Source organism: Microtus oregoni, unplaced genomic scaffold (assembly GCF_018167655.1).
Source record: "Microtus oregoni isolate MIOR12 unplaced genomic scaffold, Mior012 000060F_002, whole genome shotgun sequence".
Lineage (NCBI taxonomy): Eukaryota > Metazoa > Chordata > Mammalia > Rodentia > Cricetidae > Microtus > Microtus oregoni.
Genome location: NW_024543837.1, coordinates 749,399 through 768,233, shown reverse-complemented (window position 1 = coordinate 768,233; position 18,835 = coordinate 749,399). Strand labels below are relative to the sequence as shown.

General features: G+C 35.5%; 1 protein-coding gene across 2 annotated transcripts in view; it reads right to left on the bottom strand.

The window, feature by feature from the left end:
• Positions 1-18,835, bottom strand: part of LOC121439096 (cyclic AMP-dependent transcription factor ATF-2) — a 70,408-nt gene that overhangs the window by 17,288 nt on the left and 34,285 nt on the right. Inside the window, exons 5-10 of one of the 2 annotated variants that reach the window (XM_041639597.1) lie at positions 18,586-18,682; positions 15,115-15,233; positions 14,869-14,997; positions 10,110-10,288; positions 9,379-9,493; positions 6,583-6,669 (exon numbers count right to left, since the gene is read on the bottom strand). In XM_041639597.1, coding sequence (XP_041495531.1) covers positions 6,583-6,669; positions 9,379-9,493; positions 10,110-10,288; positions 14,869-14,997; positions 15,115-15,233; positions 18,586-18,682 — 726 coding nt within the window. The remainder of the gene's footprint in view (positions 1-6,582; positions 6,670-9,378; positions 9,494-10,109; positions 10,289-14,868; positions 14,998-15,114; positions 15,234-18,585; positions 18,683-18,835) is intronic. The other variant, XM_041639598.1, reaches the window with a different exon arrangement.

The window sequence follows — 18,835 nt, the reverse complement described above, 5'->3', positions numbered from 1 at the left end:
GTAATTTTGTAGAAATTTACAAAGACTAAGAATTTTCTATAGTATTAAAAAGTAACATTATAAACTTGAATATTTGTGAGTTTCTATTTATTTCTGTATCACATTTTTTAAGTTTCCCCAAAACTTTAAAGTTCCTTAAAATGTCTTAAACATGTGAACTGCAAGTTTTAGCAAAAAACCGAAATATTTATATTGTGTATTTGTAGTAGACACAAACATATATTATCTACCTATAGGCACTGGGTACCTAAAATTAGGGAGTTAGATCATCTGTGACCGTCTTCAGATGCAGACAGATTAAAGTCAATGTAGTAAAATAAGCGTTATAGAGATATGTAATTCAAACAATGCTTTAAAATGTTCAGACACGGGGCTGGAAAGATGGCTCAGCAGCTAAGAACACTGGCTACTCTTCCAGAGGAACAGAACTCAGTGCCCAGCACCCACACAACGGCTCATAACAGTCTGTAACTCCAGTTACAGAGGATCTCATGTCCTCTTCTGGCCTCTTTGGGGACTGCATACATGTAGTACATAAACATACATGACCTAAAACATATATGTAGGCAAAAAAAACTTGAAAATATGAATAAATAAATCATTAAAAAAGATGTTCAGATAATCTAAAGTCAGCATCACTACCAAAACAACAAAGCAAATTCCAACTACCGCAGTGAAAGGGAGATTCAAGAGGGAGCTACAGACAGGTAAAGCCAGAATTACTTACAGCATCACATAACAGATCTTGGTAGTGAGTGAGACTCAGACATTTGGGAAGCACAGACGTGGAGTTCTACCCCTGATGGAGGAAGGTCATTGGCTAATAAAGGCACTGCCCTGGCCCATTTTATTGGTTAGAGGATAGGTGGGAGGAGTAAACAGAACAGAACGCTGGGAGGAAGAGGAAGTGAGCCCAGAGACTCCACAGCTCTCTCGGGAGCAGACGCCTCAGAGAGAGACGCCATGCTCCGCTCCCAGGATGAAGCTCCGACCCAGGATGGACTAGGCTAGAATCTCCCCGGTAAGCGCACCTTGGGGTGCTACACACAGATGATTAGAAATGGGCTAAATTAATATGTGAGAATTAGCCTAGAAGAGAATGGGCCAAGCAGTGATTAAATGAATACAGTTTGTGTGTTGTTATTTCGGGGCATAAGCTAGCCGAGCAGGCGGCCTGGGTGCTGGGAACCAGCCCCGATGCCCCTATTACTACATACCCCTGGTGCAGGAAATCATTTATTTGACAATTAAGACACTCCTGTACACTGGGACAGGAACTCAAGGCAACCTTCTTCAGACGGAATGATAAAACTATATGTGTGTTAAATATTTTCAACTCCCAGAAACTTGCTAAATTGGATGCTGAATTTATGCCTTTCCTCGAAAATTTTTATTACATTTATTTATTTACTTATTTAGTGTTTGTATGTACATATGCATGTATAGAGGTCAGAGAGCGACTTGTACACGTTGGTTCTGTCCTATCATGTAACTCCCAGGGCTCAAACTCGGGTCATCAGGGCTGATAGCAAACACTTTACCTCACTGCCCCTCTGGTCATCGAAAAGTCAATCTCAAATGTGTAAGTTGTACTTATTTGGTATTTTATGTTCTAAAAATATCTAAAGAAATTTTTTATATTGAAGACCAGGTTATCCTTGGATTTCTTTCTTTTCTTTTGTTTTTTGTTTGTTTGTTTTTGGTGGCAGAGTCTTGTTAGGTTGCCCAGTTAGCCCAGGCTCACAATTCTGATTTAGCCTTTCAGTTCTGGACTGAAACACCTGTGCCTCTATTCTTGAATTTCAGATTAAAGTATTTAGATCGACAGGCTGATTTAGCTATATGATTTTAATGTAAGCAACAAGACAACCTCAACTAATAAGCTTTAAAGTAATATAAGGATATTTAAGAAAAACAAAATCTCACTATATTAGCAACTATTAGAGAACTTAATAAAGTTTCTTAGAAAACTGAGGAAAGAGGTACTGAGTTTACAGAAGGAATACAACATAGTTTAAATCAAGTACATCTTAAAACTTTAAAAAAGCAGCCGTTAATGTAATTGTGCTTCAAAGGTGCTTTGAGAACTTTCAGAATTGTTTTCAAATCTGTAACTTTGCTGAAGAGATGGCTCAGAGGTTAAGAGTACTGCTTGTTCTTTCAAAGGTCCTGAGTTCAATTCTCAGCAACCACATGGTGGCTCACAGTCATCTGTAATGAGATCTGGTGCCCTCTTCTGGCCTTCAAGCATACATGCAGGCAGAACACTATACATTAAATAAATCTTTAAAAACCCAACCAATCAAAACCAAAACATTAAATCTATAACTTTAATACATGTAAACTTTTATTATGTTTCAGTGTAAATTGTTTTTAAAAGCTGTCCCTGAATTATAATTTTTTGCACAAAAGTCATCATGAATGGCATCGATACAACAAAACCCAAATATCTCATTTGTAGGATACAATCCTAATGCTCTGGGTGTTAAAAACAAATCAATAATTCCATTCCAGATGATAGAATTCTAGACTGTCTCGTGATCACTAGAAATGTATCCAAGAAAAATCTCAATTTTGACCATTTTGCTTGGTGAATGTCTTAGTACGCATGAAATATTTGTTAAATAAATAGTAAGGGACAGAAATAGCTATAAAGCAAATGCTTAACGATCCCCAGAGACGGCTTCTCACAAGATTAAAATAGAAACCAATAAGAAACTAAGTGGAAAGATCCCCAAATACATGAAAATTATACAATACATTTCTAAATAACCCACCTGCCAAAGAAAACATAGGGGAAATTAGAAGATTCATCATGATGAAACTGAAGTATATCAAAACTGACACAAGAAAATTTTATAGCTATAAATGCCTAAAATAAAAATAAAAAATTTCAATAAATGACATAAGCTACTCCTGTAAAAAGCTAAAATTTAGAAAAAAGGGAAAAAAAATAGCACAAGACTACAAACACAGCCTTAAGAAAAGTAAAGCAACTGAGCACGGCGACTCACACCTGTAACCCCAGCACTTACTTGGGAGGCTGAGGTAGACAGACTGCTTCAAATTTGAGTCAACGTGAGTTTTAGGCCAGCCTGGGTTATAAAGTAAGAACTTGTCTAAAAAAAAAAAAAATCAAGGTGTAGATTAAGAGAAAAACTTTTAAAAATAAATGGGATGTAGCTCAGTTGTCAGAGGCTTGTCTCACATGTACAAAATTCTGAGTTTGATTCCCAGCATCATAAATGCACCTGCTTCTAATTCTAGCACTCAGGTGGTAGAAGCAGAAGGATAAGACATTCAAGGCTATCCTTAACTACAGTTTGAGGCCAGCCTGGGCTACATGAAAAAAGGTTAAATATGTATCGGACTTAGCAATTGTGTTCTTCAGGTATTTGTTCAAGAAAATATAAATAATCATGCCCACAAAGAGACACATAAGAATATGTGTGGTGGCTGGGTCTGAGTGTAGCTCAGTGGCAGGGACCTCGATGAGCATTTCTGTCTCTATAAATGTAGAGACACTACAAGACAAGAAAACGAAATGTACAAATGTACATAGTATTTTACTCACAATAGATCAATGCTGGAAGCTAAGTGTCTATCACGGAGAAAATAGACTAAAAAATTTTAGTACTCTCACACAATAAAATTCTACTCTGCAATAAAATAAAGTAGGTTTTGATATATTTAACAACATGGGTAAATCTCAGAGACATATGCTGAGTTGCACACAAAACATAGTATGAGTCTATATATACTAAACTAAAAGCTATGCTGCCAAGTCACAAAACAGAGATAGCGGGTTAGAAAAACTTTTTGGGTATGTTTATGGTATGGTCTATATTACAATAGTATATGTCATGTAATGTATGTATTTCCCAGAACTTTGCTGTTAAAAGTGACATATTTCAATATATAGAAAATGGAGGTTAAGTACAGTTAAAACCTGAATTACTAACAGGTTTTACTACTAGTTAGTTAATTACTAACTACTAGTTAGTTAATTACTAACTACTAGTTAGTTAATTACTAACAAATGATGCTGGGTGATCAGTATATTATATCCTGTTCACTTTTATGTATCTTGCATATATAAAAAAGTTTACACCATTAAAAAAAATGGGGCTAGAGATATGGCTCAGCAGTAAAGAGCATTCTTAAAAGAACTAAATTTGATTCCCAGCACCCACATTGGGCAGCTCACAAGCATCTGTAATTCTGGTGCCTCTTACCTCCATAGGCAACTGCATTCATGTGTACATATCCACAAATACACAGAGATGCATACACACAATTTAAAACAAAATAAATATTAAAAAAAGAAATTAAGGTAGGGGTAGTAGAGGAAGACACTAGGGAGATGGCTCAGTGAGTAAAGTGCTTGCATGTGCCTATAACTTCAGTGCTGGGGTTGTGGAGACAGGTGGATCCCAGGAGCTTGCTGGCTAGCCACTCCAGCTCAAACGCTGAACTCCAGATTCAGTGAGAGGTCCTTTCTAAAAAAGTGAGGTGAAGCGAGGGCTGGAGGGGTGAAGAGCACTGGCTGCGCTTTCAGAGGTCCTGCGCTCAATTCCCAGCACCCATATGATGGCTCACAACCATCTTATAGCGCCCTCTTCTGGCCTGCAATCGTACATGCCAGCAGAACACTGCTACACATAATAAATAAAATTAAAAAAAAAAGGTGAAGGGTCACAGAACACCTTCTCTGGCCTCTACATACACATAAACAGGTACACATATCCTCTAACACATAGAAAATTTAAAAAGTAATTTTTGTTTTTTACTTAATCAAAATTAAGAAAAGTATATTTACTTACTCCAACTAAAATAAGTAATCATGAAAATATGGCTATTTTGCATTAGCAAAATTCTAATAAAAATTTAATTGGATTAAGTGGGTCATTCTGACTCCCCCTTATATTTTTAGGTTTCCAATCAAAGATTCACTGTTAGCCTCAACAGATGCTAGAATGATGGTTCTTACAGTCAAATGAATTTCCTTAGTGCCTGTTCCAGGAGTCGGTTTGTAAGGTACAAGCTAAACTATGTGAAATCACATCCAGATACAAGTACCACAACAGGCCCTTCCTCTCATTTCTACTCTACTCGCTTTTATTTTCTGCATGCATGGCAAATTAAAACTCATTTTCCCCATTACCACAATGTATTTAAACAGAAAACATATAGCAGGACACTCTGTCATTAAATAAAGACCCAATTCAGTATTTTCACAGTGTTGACTAAAACTGTGAGAGCTTTTCTCCTTCAGCACGTGCGCTCCTTTCTCACCACACACAGTAAATACATCGTTTATGAACCTCTAACATCCTTTATTCAGGTGACATACAAGCTTTACACAGACGTTATCATGTACAAATTTCAGATTAATAGACAGTAGCAAAAAAAAAACCCCACTAAGTCTTTCAGCAAATTATATTCCTTTTTTTTTTTTTTTTTTTTTTTTGGTTTTTCGAGACAGGGTTTCTCCGTGGCTTTGGAGCCTGTCCTGGGACTAGCTCTGTAGACCAGACTGGCCTCGAACTCACAGAGATCCACCTGCCTCTGCCTCCCGAGTGCTGGGATTAAAGGCGTGCGCCACCATCGCCCGGCTAGCAAATTATATTCTTAGATGCACAAATTTTTATGACCACAGTGCCAATAAAGAATGGAAGCAAATAAAGAAAGAATCTAGCAATACTTATCTATTATTTACTAGGATATATTAATTTATATTAGGACAAAGTATCATTGTATCATTAATAGACCATAGGGAGTCTAATACACTGATTTTGATAAATATGAGAAACTTCATGAATCTGTCAAGAAAGTTAAGACAGTTTATAGTACTTGAGTCAAAAAAAACCTGCAGGAATGAAAGCTTACTCCTTTACTTTACAGAAAATAAAACTAATTTCAGATAATGAAAGTCAATCACAGCACTATGGAAGTTAAGGCAAGAGGATCCCAAGTTCAAAGTCTGTATAGGAATAGAGCGAGGTCAAAGCCAGCCTGGACAACCTAGTGAGACCCTGATGCAAAATAAAACAAAAAATAGGGCGTTAAAATGTAGCTTAGGGGCAGAGTGCTTGCCTAGCCTGTGTGGGGGAAAAGACCCAAAGAATGGAGGGTACAGATAAGGACTAAAATAAAAATTCCTGATTCCTAACATATAGCTCATCTTTTTAAATAATGTGAATTTTTTAATGCTGAGAAAAATAGTGTTTTCCTTTTAACCCATGAAATGTTTTCTAACTGGCATACTATTTGGAGAAGTTATGTTTAAAACCTGTTCAGCACCGCTTTCAGAGCTGTACTACTCAAAGCTTCCACCAGGAGGAGTTTAAGGTCATACTCCAAACCAGACAAACAAGTGATAGAAACCACAATTTTAGTCCCAGCTTACCCTTTATACTAAAGTGTCATTAGTCAATCACTACACTAAGGGAAGCGTTCCTTTTCCAAAATTTCTAGTTCTTCCATAGTGTAATTCAGGCCATGACTAGAAAATGCTGGCCTTGGTGGAGAGGGACAGAGAGAGAGACACAAAACTAAAAACAGGAAACAGCCCTTGCTTACCATTTTTGCTTCTGACTGCACTGGCTGAGGGGATGAAGGGCCTGGAATTCCTGGAACACTAGGCACCATGGTGACTGGCCGAACAAGCTGTGTAAAAGACATTAAAAATAACTTTGACTCAGCATTTAAAAACAAGATATACATTTTTTACCAAACACAATTATAATCTGTAACCTTTGGATTTAGAAAATTATAAACTTTAACTGCAGCTGATTCTATGTTTGCAATGAACTCTGATGAACTGTATAGCCTGATTTATCTTTCAAAAGTTGTCAATTTGGTGGGAGGGAGAACTGTGGTTGGAGTGTAAAATGAAATAGAAAAAAATAAAAATTTTAAAAGTTGTCAATTTCTCTAAAACACTGACTTGTAGGTTCTCCCACCCCACTCCGCAAGGACTGAAGCCAAGGCCTTGTGTGTATGAGGTGAGTGCTCTATTATAAAGCTGAATCACTAGCCATCAATTTACTTTTGTTTTTTGAGAGAGAATTTCATAATGTTATTTTGGATGGCTTTGAACTCACTCTGTAGTTCAGGTTAGCTTTGAACTTGCATACTTTTTGTCTCGGCATCCTAAGTGACACAGGCCTGTAACAGCTGACCTGGTTTTTTGAAAATTTTTTTTTATAAACTTATAATATTCAAAGTGACTGGTGCAAAAATTTGCACTATTATCTCTTACATTCTAATTTTCATATCAACGGAGTATCAAAAGCGTGATAGTAAGAAATAAAAACAATTTCATCATCAACTTTGATTTACTAAGTATATGAATGTTCTAAACTGTATATGCTTTGACATATTAATATAATTGTGTAATAACAAAGAAGCAGGTGGTCCCTGAAAACTTCTCAGAAAGCACTTGAACAGGGTCTGCCACTTTTACAGTTGTTACATGAATAGGATTGATCTCTTCTTTCATTGCAAGCTGTTTTCAATAAAGGCACATTTAAAAGGATAACCATTTTATCTAAAATGCAATGCAAGAATATTTCTTGCTTCAAAAATATACTCAAAACAGAGAAATCAAACCTTATATCCAAGTCCTCACTAGATCTTTTAAATAATGCAATTTGAGTACCAAGGTTCTATTTAAGGATGATAAAATATTTTGGATTACCTCAATAAAGCATAATTTGGATAGTTAGATCACTTAAAAAAAATCCCAGAACTCAGGTGGCAGAGGCAGGTGGATCTTTGTGAGTTCAAGTCCAGTCTGGTCTACAGAGTTCCAGACAAGCCAGTGCTACATAGTGGAATCCTGCTTCAAAATAAGAAAGGAAGGAAGAAAGATTTTTAAAATAAAGTTAATACTTAATATGCTACTAATATTGCTAAGGAGCATATCCAGACCATAAATTTTAGAATGTTGCTATAAAGTACGCTTTTAAAAATAATCTCAAAAAGCTAAATAGTAAAGGATTACACCACACGAATCAACACTATTATCCATGTAGTAACAGAATGAAACTTAAAATGTTTTTTACACTTATTTATTTTGTATAGTTGTTCCCACAAGCATGCCATGGCACACATATGGAGGTCAGAGGACAATTTGCTGGAGTTGGTTCTCTCCATGTGGGACCTGGGAACTGGAACACAGGTTGTCAAACTCAGTGGCAAATGTCTATCCACTGAGCTACTTCATGGGCCCCGGGGGCTGGGGGAGAACTATTTAATTATATGAACAATTAAGATGTGAAGTATTCTTTACAGGAAATTATTAAGAGAAATTCAAAGCATGCTGTATCATAAAAATTTACGGAAAAAGAAAACAGTATGTTCTGAACAGCTCTGCTAAATAACAGTGCTTTTCAGAATAAGTATGTGAAATGTTGAAGACGAATTTGAAAAGCGTGAGTAAAATTATTTTGTGAAATGTGAGGATAGAAAAAACTATTTCTAACTTTTCATCATTCCAAATAATGTGCTTTATAAAGATTTAAGTTTTTCAATTATGTGTATGTGTGTCTATCTGTGTGTGGGGTATATGCACTCTGTGCAGGTGCCCATGGAGGTCAAAGCTGTCGGATGCTCTAGAACTGGAGTTACAGTCAGTTGTGAGTCACTCAAAATGGAAACTGGGAACTGAACTTAGGTCCTTTGCAAGAGCAGGATAAGCTCTTAAACACCCATCTCCACCAATGTGTTTATATGTGTTAGTTAATTATCTTCTCTACATTTTCTAAAATTTGTATATTTAATGTGTCCCTCATAAAACTTCTTTTGGATTTTCTCACAACAAAGAGATCCAGAATGGTCTCATATTTATCACAGCTGAGGCGAGCTTTCAACTTTTGGTCCTCCTATGCCTGCAGATTGAGTGCTGGAATTACTAATGTGTCATCAGGCCTAGATATGAATGGTTAGACCTTAACATGCACGGACTATCAAGGACTTCTGTAAACTACATGTAATCATAAAGGGTAAGTTGGTTTTGTGAAGAACTTTTAGAACTATAAACACCAGAGCTATCTGACAGCATTCCAACACAAATATCTTAAAATAGAAAATCGGAAATATTTTAATTCCATAAATCTAGGCAAACTGAAAGGAGTGAATCAAGAAATAGTACCCCCAAAATATAGAAAACTTGTGGGGGGAGGTACAGAAAAATGTTTTCTATCCAATCATGTTTGCCGAGGACTAAGTATCAATGAATAAATATCACCCATTAATAAGCATTTGATAAATTCCATTTAGTGAGCCAATCAAGCAGTTCAATTAAATTTCCTGGTTATTTTACCAAGACCAGTTTTGAGACAAAGACTTAAATGGTCTAACTTTCCAACTTACTGGGACTGCAGCTGGAACATGCACATTAGAACTTGTAATTGATGCAGGAATAGCAACGGGCATGGTTTGTCCATTAGGAAGATGTAATAGAAGAGGAAATGGGCCTGGTACAGGACTAAGAAAAACAAAACAAGGGAAAATGTAAAGATCTATACCAACCACCTATGGAAAATAACAGTCTTTTTCCTCCTATTACTTAAAAATATGTCTTCTAACCTCCAAAAGGCAAATTCCAAAACTTAGTTCTTTCTAATTGCATCTTAAATGCATAATCCATGTAGGAATGCTTAAAAAAAAAAAAACTGGGGAAAATCGTCAATTCCCAATTTGAAAAAGGAAAAATTCTCATCAGAAAAGTCTTGGGAATTACTTTTAAGAACTGAGACAATTGTCGTCTTGTAATGAAATAATTCACTCGTAATGAAATAATTCATGTTTTGTGTCAAACAGCATAAAAATAAGACCATCTTAAACTTATAGTCTATTTTTAGCTAAGGTTAGATATTTATTTTCCAGTCTGTTAGATAATATTATTTTTAAAAGAATACTAAATTTCCAAAAACCAAGAAAGACAGATCATTACTCACACGCATGTACACACGAGTGCACGCACATACATACATACACACACACACATATAGTATAATTCAAGTAATTAAATATTCTAGAAAAAACCATAGTAAGAAAACCCTACCACTCACGTACAGCCAGTGGCTGACTGAAGCACTTACACAATTGGCCTGTTAGAGGGTGGTGCCTGGGTGATTACAGTACTTGAGGTTGGTGAAGGTACTGCTTGTTGAATAATTACACTTGAGTCAGAACTTGTGAGCAGCACATTGGGAACCTGTAATGATGCTGGACGAACGATAGCTGATGTGGGCTGTGCAGTTTGTGCCAATGGTACTTCCTATTTAATTTTAAGATAAATAAAGGGTGGTATTTAAAAATGCAAGTTAATTCATGTACCTCAGTGAACAGAATGTAACACATTTCTGAAAGCAACCACTAGATAATACTTAATGACCTTCCAAATAAATTACTATCTAAATTTAATTGAAAATATCTTAGATGTAGCTATAAAGTTCAAATGCAATTCTCAAAATTTAAAAAACAAATCTGCATTTTTTTGGTTCAATGTGTCTTCCTACCAATTTAAGATAAATTAGGCTGGACTACTTAGCAATGATTCTGTGAGAATTTCAGTAAGAAATACAAACCCAATCCACTGTCAGTAATGAAAAAACAAAACCTAGAAGGGATTGCCCTATCTTATTTGCTAATTATATTACAGAAACAAGAAACTGATCCAGAAAGGTAGTATTATGATTTAAACAAATTTGGTCTTTAGAAATATTTTTAAGATGTCAGGCAGTGGTGGCACAAGTCTTAAGTCCCAACACTTGGGAGGCAGAGGCATGCAGATATCAGAGTTCAAGACCAGCCTGATCTATGTAGTGAGTTCCAGGACAGCCAGGACAACAGAGAAATCCTGCCTTGAGAAACAAAACAAAACAAAACAAAACAACAACAACAAAAAAAGCTTTAAGACATTTTAAATTAATAGAAATGTTTTCTAATTTCAAATAGTTTTTTCTAGTATCAAAAGACCAAGTAATACTGGTATTATGAATTATACAAAATTACTAACTACTGCTGAGAGCTTCCAAAACTAAAGGGAAATAGAATTTATAAATTAGCTAGGATGATTCTTAATATTCTTCCATAGTTTTACAGATTACAAAAGGAAGATAAGGGCCTTACCTAGAACTCATTAATTAGCATATTCTTTTGAACCTGCCTTTATGCTGCTACTTACAGTTAAAGTCTTATTAAGATACTTGGAAGGAGAAATTGGTAACATTGTAACTATAGCTTTTCAGCACATTTGAAAACTTAGAACTCAAGAACTTGTGGGCAGAGAGACAAGAAATGAGTGAAACAGTCAAGGAAACTTCCCTCCACAGTACAAGTGAGATGTTCAACAACCAGTACTAAGTGGGAGGACTGAGCAGAGGATTAGATAGAGCTGGATAATTTAACAGTGAGGGAAATGGAGAAGGAAGCAATGTTAGGCAGGAAAAACCTTGGAATATTTGATGAATAGAGTAGCATGAAGTGAGGATGGATGGGTAGAAGAGTCGAGATCAGAGGCTTTTCCTAAGGAATGGATATAAACTCCCTTAAGTAACAATTCTCTATAAGACTTTGAGCTGGGAAAAGAAGGACTCAATGAGTTCTTAAGTTCCCTCATCCAGAACTTAGGGAAACAGATCAGGTACAGAGCAGGTCAGAAACAAGTTTTAGCCTGGCATGGTGCCATGCACCTATACGCAGTCCCAGAACTTGGAAAGCTGTGGCAAGAATATTATTAATATGAAACTAGCTTGGGCAAAATAAAGAAGCCCCGTGTTTTCTAAGAAAAACAGAGATCAGTAACGCCCAGTAGTCTAGAGTACATGCTGGAGGCCCTTGATTCCATTCGCAGCAGTGGAGGCCGGGGGAAGAGAAGTAGGGTGTTCGTGATCCAACTGAAAGATGATAGCTAGGACAACAACAGGGAACACAAAACAGGGCAAGATTCAAAACTTTGTAAGAAAATCTAGTAAGATTTGCTACTGGTTCAAAGTCAAGTTAAAAAGAATTGAAGGTGACACCTAAATGATTGGCTTAAGTAAGTAGATGGATACATATTTTTCTTTCTTTTGTTGGAGGGGTGGTCTTGCACAGGGAGGGGAGTAAAAGGGAGAGACAGGAGCTTGCTACACAACTCAGGAGGGTTAAAATATACTTAATATGATGTAGGAGGGTCTTCTATCTATCTGTTGCTTTCAGTGGTTAATTAATAAAGAAAACTGCTTAGCCTGATAAGTCAGAACATAGGTAGGCAGAGAAGACTGAACAGAATGCTGAGAGAAAGAAAGCAGAGTCAGGCAGACGCCATGCTTCTCCTACCCAAGACAGACGATGGTTAGAATCTTCCCGGTAAGCCACCACTTCGCGGTGGTACACAGATTATTAGAAATGGGTTAATCAAAATGTGAGAGTTAGCCAATGAGAGGCTAGAACTAATGGGCTAGGCAGTGTTTAAAAGAATAGAATTTATGTATTGTTATTTCGGGTGTAAAGTTAGTCATGCGGGAGCCGTGCAGGACGAAAAGCAGGCCTGCTTGCCTCATCACTACATTAGTAGCACAGGCTAGCCTTGAACTTGCAATACTCCTGACACTATCTTCCTAACGCAGGAATTACAAAGATATGCCAACATGCCTCCAAAGAGAAAACTGAGCAAAGAAATAAGGCCTTTGTTTCAGACATCTAAGATGCTCCATAGACACTGCACTGGAGATGCCAACACAGAACTAGATACAAGTCTGACAGTCAGGAGGGATGCGTGGCCTGGTACATATTTGGGTGATAACTGGTATACACCTAAAAGAAAATTAAACAGAAATGGAGGTCCAAAACTGATTTTATTCAACTTAGCATGACTATGTACTACTAAAAGGAACTGAGGACTAAAGAATGCAGAAGGAGCACCACTAGAAGATGATAAAGTAGCCACAAAGGATGAAAACTGATAAATGTAAAGAGGAAGGAATGCTCTGAGGGGAATAAGACTGTTCTCAGGATCTGTTTAATAACTGTAATAAATGTGGGAATGAAATATGTTTAGAAAAAAGAGGATAATTAAATATATCAAGATAATGATAAAGTATAATCATTAAAAGTTATGACTTTGGGAAATCTCTAATGAATGGGAGCATGTACTTAGCTTCAAGATTTCTGAGGTTGGGGGCTGGGAATGTAGCTCAGTGGCAAGGTACCTGCTCGCTATGAGTGCAGTTCAGTATTGGGGAAAGAAGTAGTACAGAATAAGTATATAAATAAAGCATTATTATGTGCCTATACCATCTGTCTATGATTTAAGATGTTATTAGTCAAAATGTTTAAAAAATGAACTTTATAAAAGTTACAGTAAGCTAGGTTAATTTCTTATTTAAAGAATTAAAGATACATTTAATAGTCTACATACAGTGTTTTGTAAAGCCTACAGTAGGTTTTCACATGCACTTGACCCTCCCTCACTTAAGTCTGGCAGTGGAAATTCCAATCTGTAAGCTCTACTCATGGTAAGTGCCTATACAAGTGCACCATTTATACTTTTTTATACTGGTGATGTGGTTGTTGTTGAGTGGTTTTGTTTCTTGGTGTATGTAGGTCTGTAATATATGAACATAAGACTACGTGTACATAGTTGTGTGGGGGGGTGTGCAGGCATGCACACATAGAAGCCAAAGGACAACCTCTGGGTGTGAGTCTTCACCTTTCTGTTTTGTTCGAGACAGTTTCTCTGCCACGGTGTAAACTAGGCAGCAGGCCTATGAGTTTCTGGAGATTTTCCTATCCCTGCCTCTCATCTCCCTTTAAAGGCATGAAAAATTTACAGGTGCTTGAGCTACTGGTTCTTATTTGAGTCCTGGGGCTCAAAATTCAGCCTTAGGGAACAAGATTTACTCACTGAACCATTTTCCCAGTCTGCATTTTTAATTGTGCCTTTTCTATATTTAAATACAAATATCAGTAATGGTATAACTACCTATATAGTCAATACAGTAGCATCAAGTAGTACAGGTTTATAACATGGGAATGACAGGTGTAACATACTAAGTATGTAGAAGGTTACAGTCTACATTTGTGTAAATACATTATGCTTTGGATAGAAGATGATATTGCTGAGACATCTCTTAGGATATATCCCTATCAGCAATACATATTCTCACATTAGAAATCTATTCTTATTATGATTTTATAGTGACAATTTAAAAAGGAACACTGCCACTGTCTCTTTACATGTAGGCACTGAATAAATGCAGTTATTGTATGTATTTTCCAAGTGAAAAAGTGATCAAGTACACATCATAATACAACTCAACACACAACTATAGCCCAGGAAGCCCAGGTTACTAATATCATTCATTGTTGATATAAAATATATACTGTGAAGTAATAATTACTCACTCTTGACTATCCTGTTCAAATTGTTTCAGTTGTACTGATTTTTCAGATCTTAAAATAGCACCTTATTTTCTAAATGGGTTGTAGTTCTCTTTTAATTGACATTATTTAATAAAGATAATTACTTATGAAGGTGGAATTTTCCCTAAGAATTCATACAGGTATATATACATACATACATATATATATAGATATCTGTTTATATACTGCAAATCCAACAGTAAATTATAAAATTTTATGTTAAAGTTTTAAAAAGATTAAAAATAAACAAGTTTGGGAATAGTGAGATAGCTCAGTGGATAAAAGTGCTTATCACCAAGTCTGAAAGCCTGAGCTCAATCCCTGAGGCTACACAGTGCAAGAAGTGAACTTATTCCTACAAGTTGTCCTCTGCCCTCCACATGCCATGCACACCCACAAATATAGACAATAAACAAAGGCATGTAAGGTAATCTTCTCCACAGCTCTAACCTTCTCATCACTGGTAGTAGACTCGGGGTGAGGTAAAGGGCTGTCCTGGTGAGTTGTTTCTACAACAGAAGGTTCCTCAATTTTGCTTCTTATGATGGGAGTTGCAAGAGGGGACAAATCGAGAGGCATCTAATGCAAACAATAAAGAAAACTTTGTAAAAAGTTAAAAATGGCCAATCGAGAAGCAAAAACTATCATTTGTTTCTTATCAGAAGTATTCTTTTTTAAGTTTTATGGTTAACTTACTTTTTTAATGTCATCTTCTGAGGCCTTCTTGAACTCATTCTCAAATGGACTTGCCAATTCATTGAACAAACCCACTTCCTCACAGTTTTTTAAGAATCTTGTTGGAGTTGGTGTCTGATCTGAAATAAATGTCAAGAAGTAAGTAGACAAATATAAATGATCATGTTAAGATTCTAAAAGGTTGCTAGCAAATTGACAGATTAGTAGCACTGACTCAGTCACACGTTATTTCTCTCTTTGAAGAGATGTTTTCCTTTAAAACAAAATTTGGTTATACTTTATTTTATATCAAGTTATTTCCCCAATTTCACAAACCATAAAGGTTCTTTTATGCTTAGTGTACTACTGAGTAGAGTGACATAAAGAATATTCTGGAGGAATTACTATTATCTAACACAGTGATAAGAATTTTTTAAAGTTACGTCATCAAAAGTTATGATTGCTAAATGAATACCATTTAGGGAAAATTAATGAGAGCACATGCATGTTTTACCTTGGTATGTTCAACTAGCTGTCCATAATGTATTATGAATTCAAGCCTAATATACTATTTTACATCAAAATACTGAAAGGAAAGACAAGGTAAAGTTCCCCCCTAAAAAACAAAACCCTTATTTCTACTATGCAGCAAAGCAAATTTAAAAAAATCTAGTGAGTATAAAAGAGTCACATGCCAAATGAAATTTCTAGCTTAATTTAATAAGAATGTGAATTCAACTTTCTTACAGCCTGAGTGATTTCAACTATACTTGAATATGCACTCACTGATACGTATGCTAACATATATACTGACTATTAATGTACTGTCTGTACAACTACAAAGATGAATGAAAAACAAAATGTACAAGTCTTCCAATTTAGTCTTATTATTTTGAGGGCATTTGTTTACATTAGAGTTGGGAGTACATTCAAATGTATTCATATTTTATGCATTTGAGGGCAGTAATTTTAGCGGTTATACACAGAATCTAGTCTACTTAAGACAGAACTGGTTTAAGATAAAATCTGTTTAGCTGAAGGTCAGATATTTGTTAATTACTGATTTTCTATAGGCGGTGCTGTGGGACAATGGTCTGTACCCTGTCACTTGTATTTTAAATAAATGCTGATTGGCCAGTAGCAAAGTAGGAAGTACAGTCAGGGCAACTAGGCAGGAAGTAGAGACGGGTAACAAGAATTCTGGGAAGAGGGAAGTTTCAGTCTGCAGTCATCACCCAGATAATCTAGAGGAAGCCAGACACAGTGCAAGCAAGATGTGACTGCCTCACTGAAAAAGGTACTAAGCCACGTGGCTAACACAGACAAGAAGTATGGGCTAATATAAATTATAACAGTTAATAAGAAGCCTGAGCTACTAGGCCAACCAGTTTATAATTAATGTAGACCTCTGTGTGTTTCTTTGGGACTAAACAGTTGCAGGACCGGGCAAGACAGACACCTCTGTCAACAGGGGGTACTACAATTTTATATTTACCTCTTACATGTACTACTTATAAATATCTTTAACAAAAATAATTCACTAAGCATTCATATTAGACATCAGGTAGGCTTGTCTCAGTGTAAACAATATCAGAATTACTGTAGGAGTCCTCATAAATCATAATCTTACTCATTATTTAATCTTTAACCTGTATTCCAAAGATCTCCAAAAAATAATATTTTATTTATTTATTTTTTTATTTTTGAGACAGGGTTTCTCCATAGCTTTTGTTTCCTGTCCTGGAACTAGCTCTTGTAGACCAGGCTGGCCTCGAACTCACAGAGATCTGCCTGCCTCTGCCTCCAAAGTGCTGGGATTAAAGGCGTGTGCCACCACTGCCTGGCCAAAAATAATATTTTAATAAGGGTTTTATGCACACATATCAGCTTAAATCTATTTTAATTCGAATTATTCAAATATAAAAGTGACTATTATAAAAGGACTGTCTAAGATGATTGGGATGAAGACAACCCACACTAGAGGAATGAATCTGGAAAATGCGCAAGCCTAAATCACTGCTATTGATGATGAAAATCAATGGGACCACCAGACTTGAGAAAAGTCATCACAGGCACAGTTGGTTAACATGCAGATTGCTTAAGGCTATTATCATCATGCATTCTATCTATACAGTTATAGTAAACTATCTCAATGTTAGTAAAATGCTATGACTGTATATGTTCTATTTTTATATTGTACTAAATGTAATCAGAAAAGTAATTTCTAGAAACCATATTTAAGACATTCTTGAGATAAAAGTTTACAAAGAGAATGTCTGATATAGTAAATCTCAAGGAAACAAAGATTTTCCTACCAAGGAAAACACTTTCTAGATAATTTTTAATTTTATTTACTGCTCTTTAATTTTTATTGTGGCCCTACTATTTACATATTCCAAAGAAGTACATACTTCACTCTGCTCTGTGTCCTTTTACTTACAGAACTGAAGATATGTCAAAAATTCCCGTCCTCAAACTGTTTAACAAATCACTAACTCTTTGTTTCCTCTCACTTATTCATTACAAAAATTATAATACACACAGAGGAGTTATCTGATATTGCTTCAACATCTTATCTTTCCAAAACATTACATATGGTGTTTTGATCTCTAGACCAAGTAATAATTTTAAAATAGTAATACTATTCAGTATTTGAGTTAATTCTAGAATCACAGGATAAACTAAGCTTCACAAAAGGATTCTAGTTATATACTGAAATTACACATAGTATGTTATTATACAAATACACAAAAATGTGTATATATATGAAGCATCAAAGAAAACAGCTAATATGGGACAGTGATGATAAGCTAATGCATGAATTGGGTTTCTTTTTCACATATGAAAAATAATTATCTGTTCAGGGTATATTACATATGGTTATAGGGTTGACACACATACACATACACAAACACTAACTGAACTTAGGTCTCCTGTATGAAGAGTATTTTATTTTATTTTGCATGGCTGGGTATTAAAACCAACACCTTGTACTGCTAGGCAAGCACTACACTACTGATCTACACCCCAGTTTCAGAGTATTATTAATTAATAAAACATTTTATTTAAAACATTTTTAACAAAATTATAATGACCAAGTTTACTAAAGATTTCTTTTCCACAGGAAGTGCTTAATCATTTATTATCTTCATAAAGTTTTGAAAACCAGATGCGTGATAGCTAAAAGAAACACTAAATATCAATGAAGACAATTATCATTAAATGTCCACTTTGTAAAAGTCATGAACGTTCCTGGGGTTCTAATTAACTTCTGTAAAACTGACTTCAAATGATTATTTGAAAAACACACATAAAAGTGAAAGGAATGATCAAAAGAACATACAGAAACTAATGGGTAAATACATGTTGCCAACATTTACTATAAGTGAAGTGATTGGGATATCATTTCATAGCATTTACAGAGAATACACAAAAATTGTGCACATTCTGGGTGAAATAGTATATAAGCCATTAATAAAAGCATATACTAACCAGCCACAATGACACTGTCATTACGTGCTGGACCAAATTTCAGTGTCATCTCATGTTTATGTTTATGGACAGCCAAATGATCCTCGTTGGTAAAACGCTGTGGCAAAAAGTTTTGAAATACAGTTAAGATTTTCAGTTTGATCAAAGAAAACTGTTAAGGATTATCAATTTCCACAACATGTAAAACCATCATTAACAGTAAAATACCAACTTATAAACTAAAACAATCCATCTACTGTTAGCACACAAA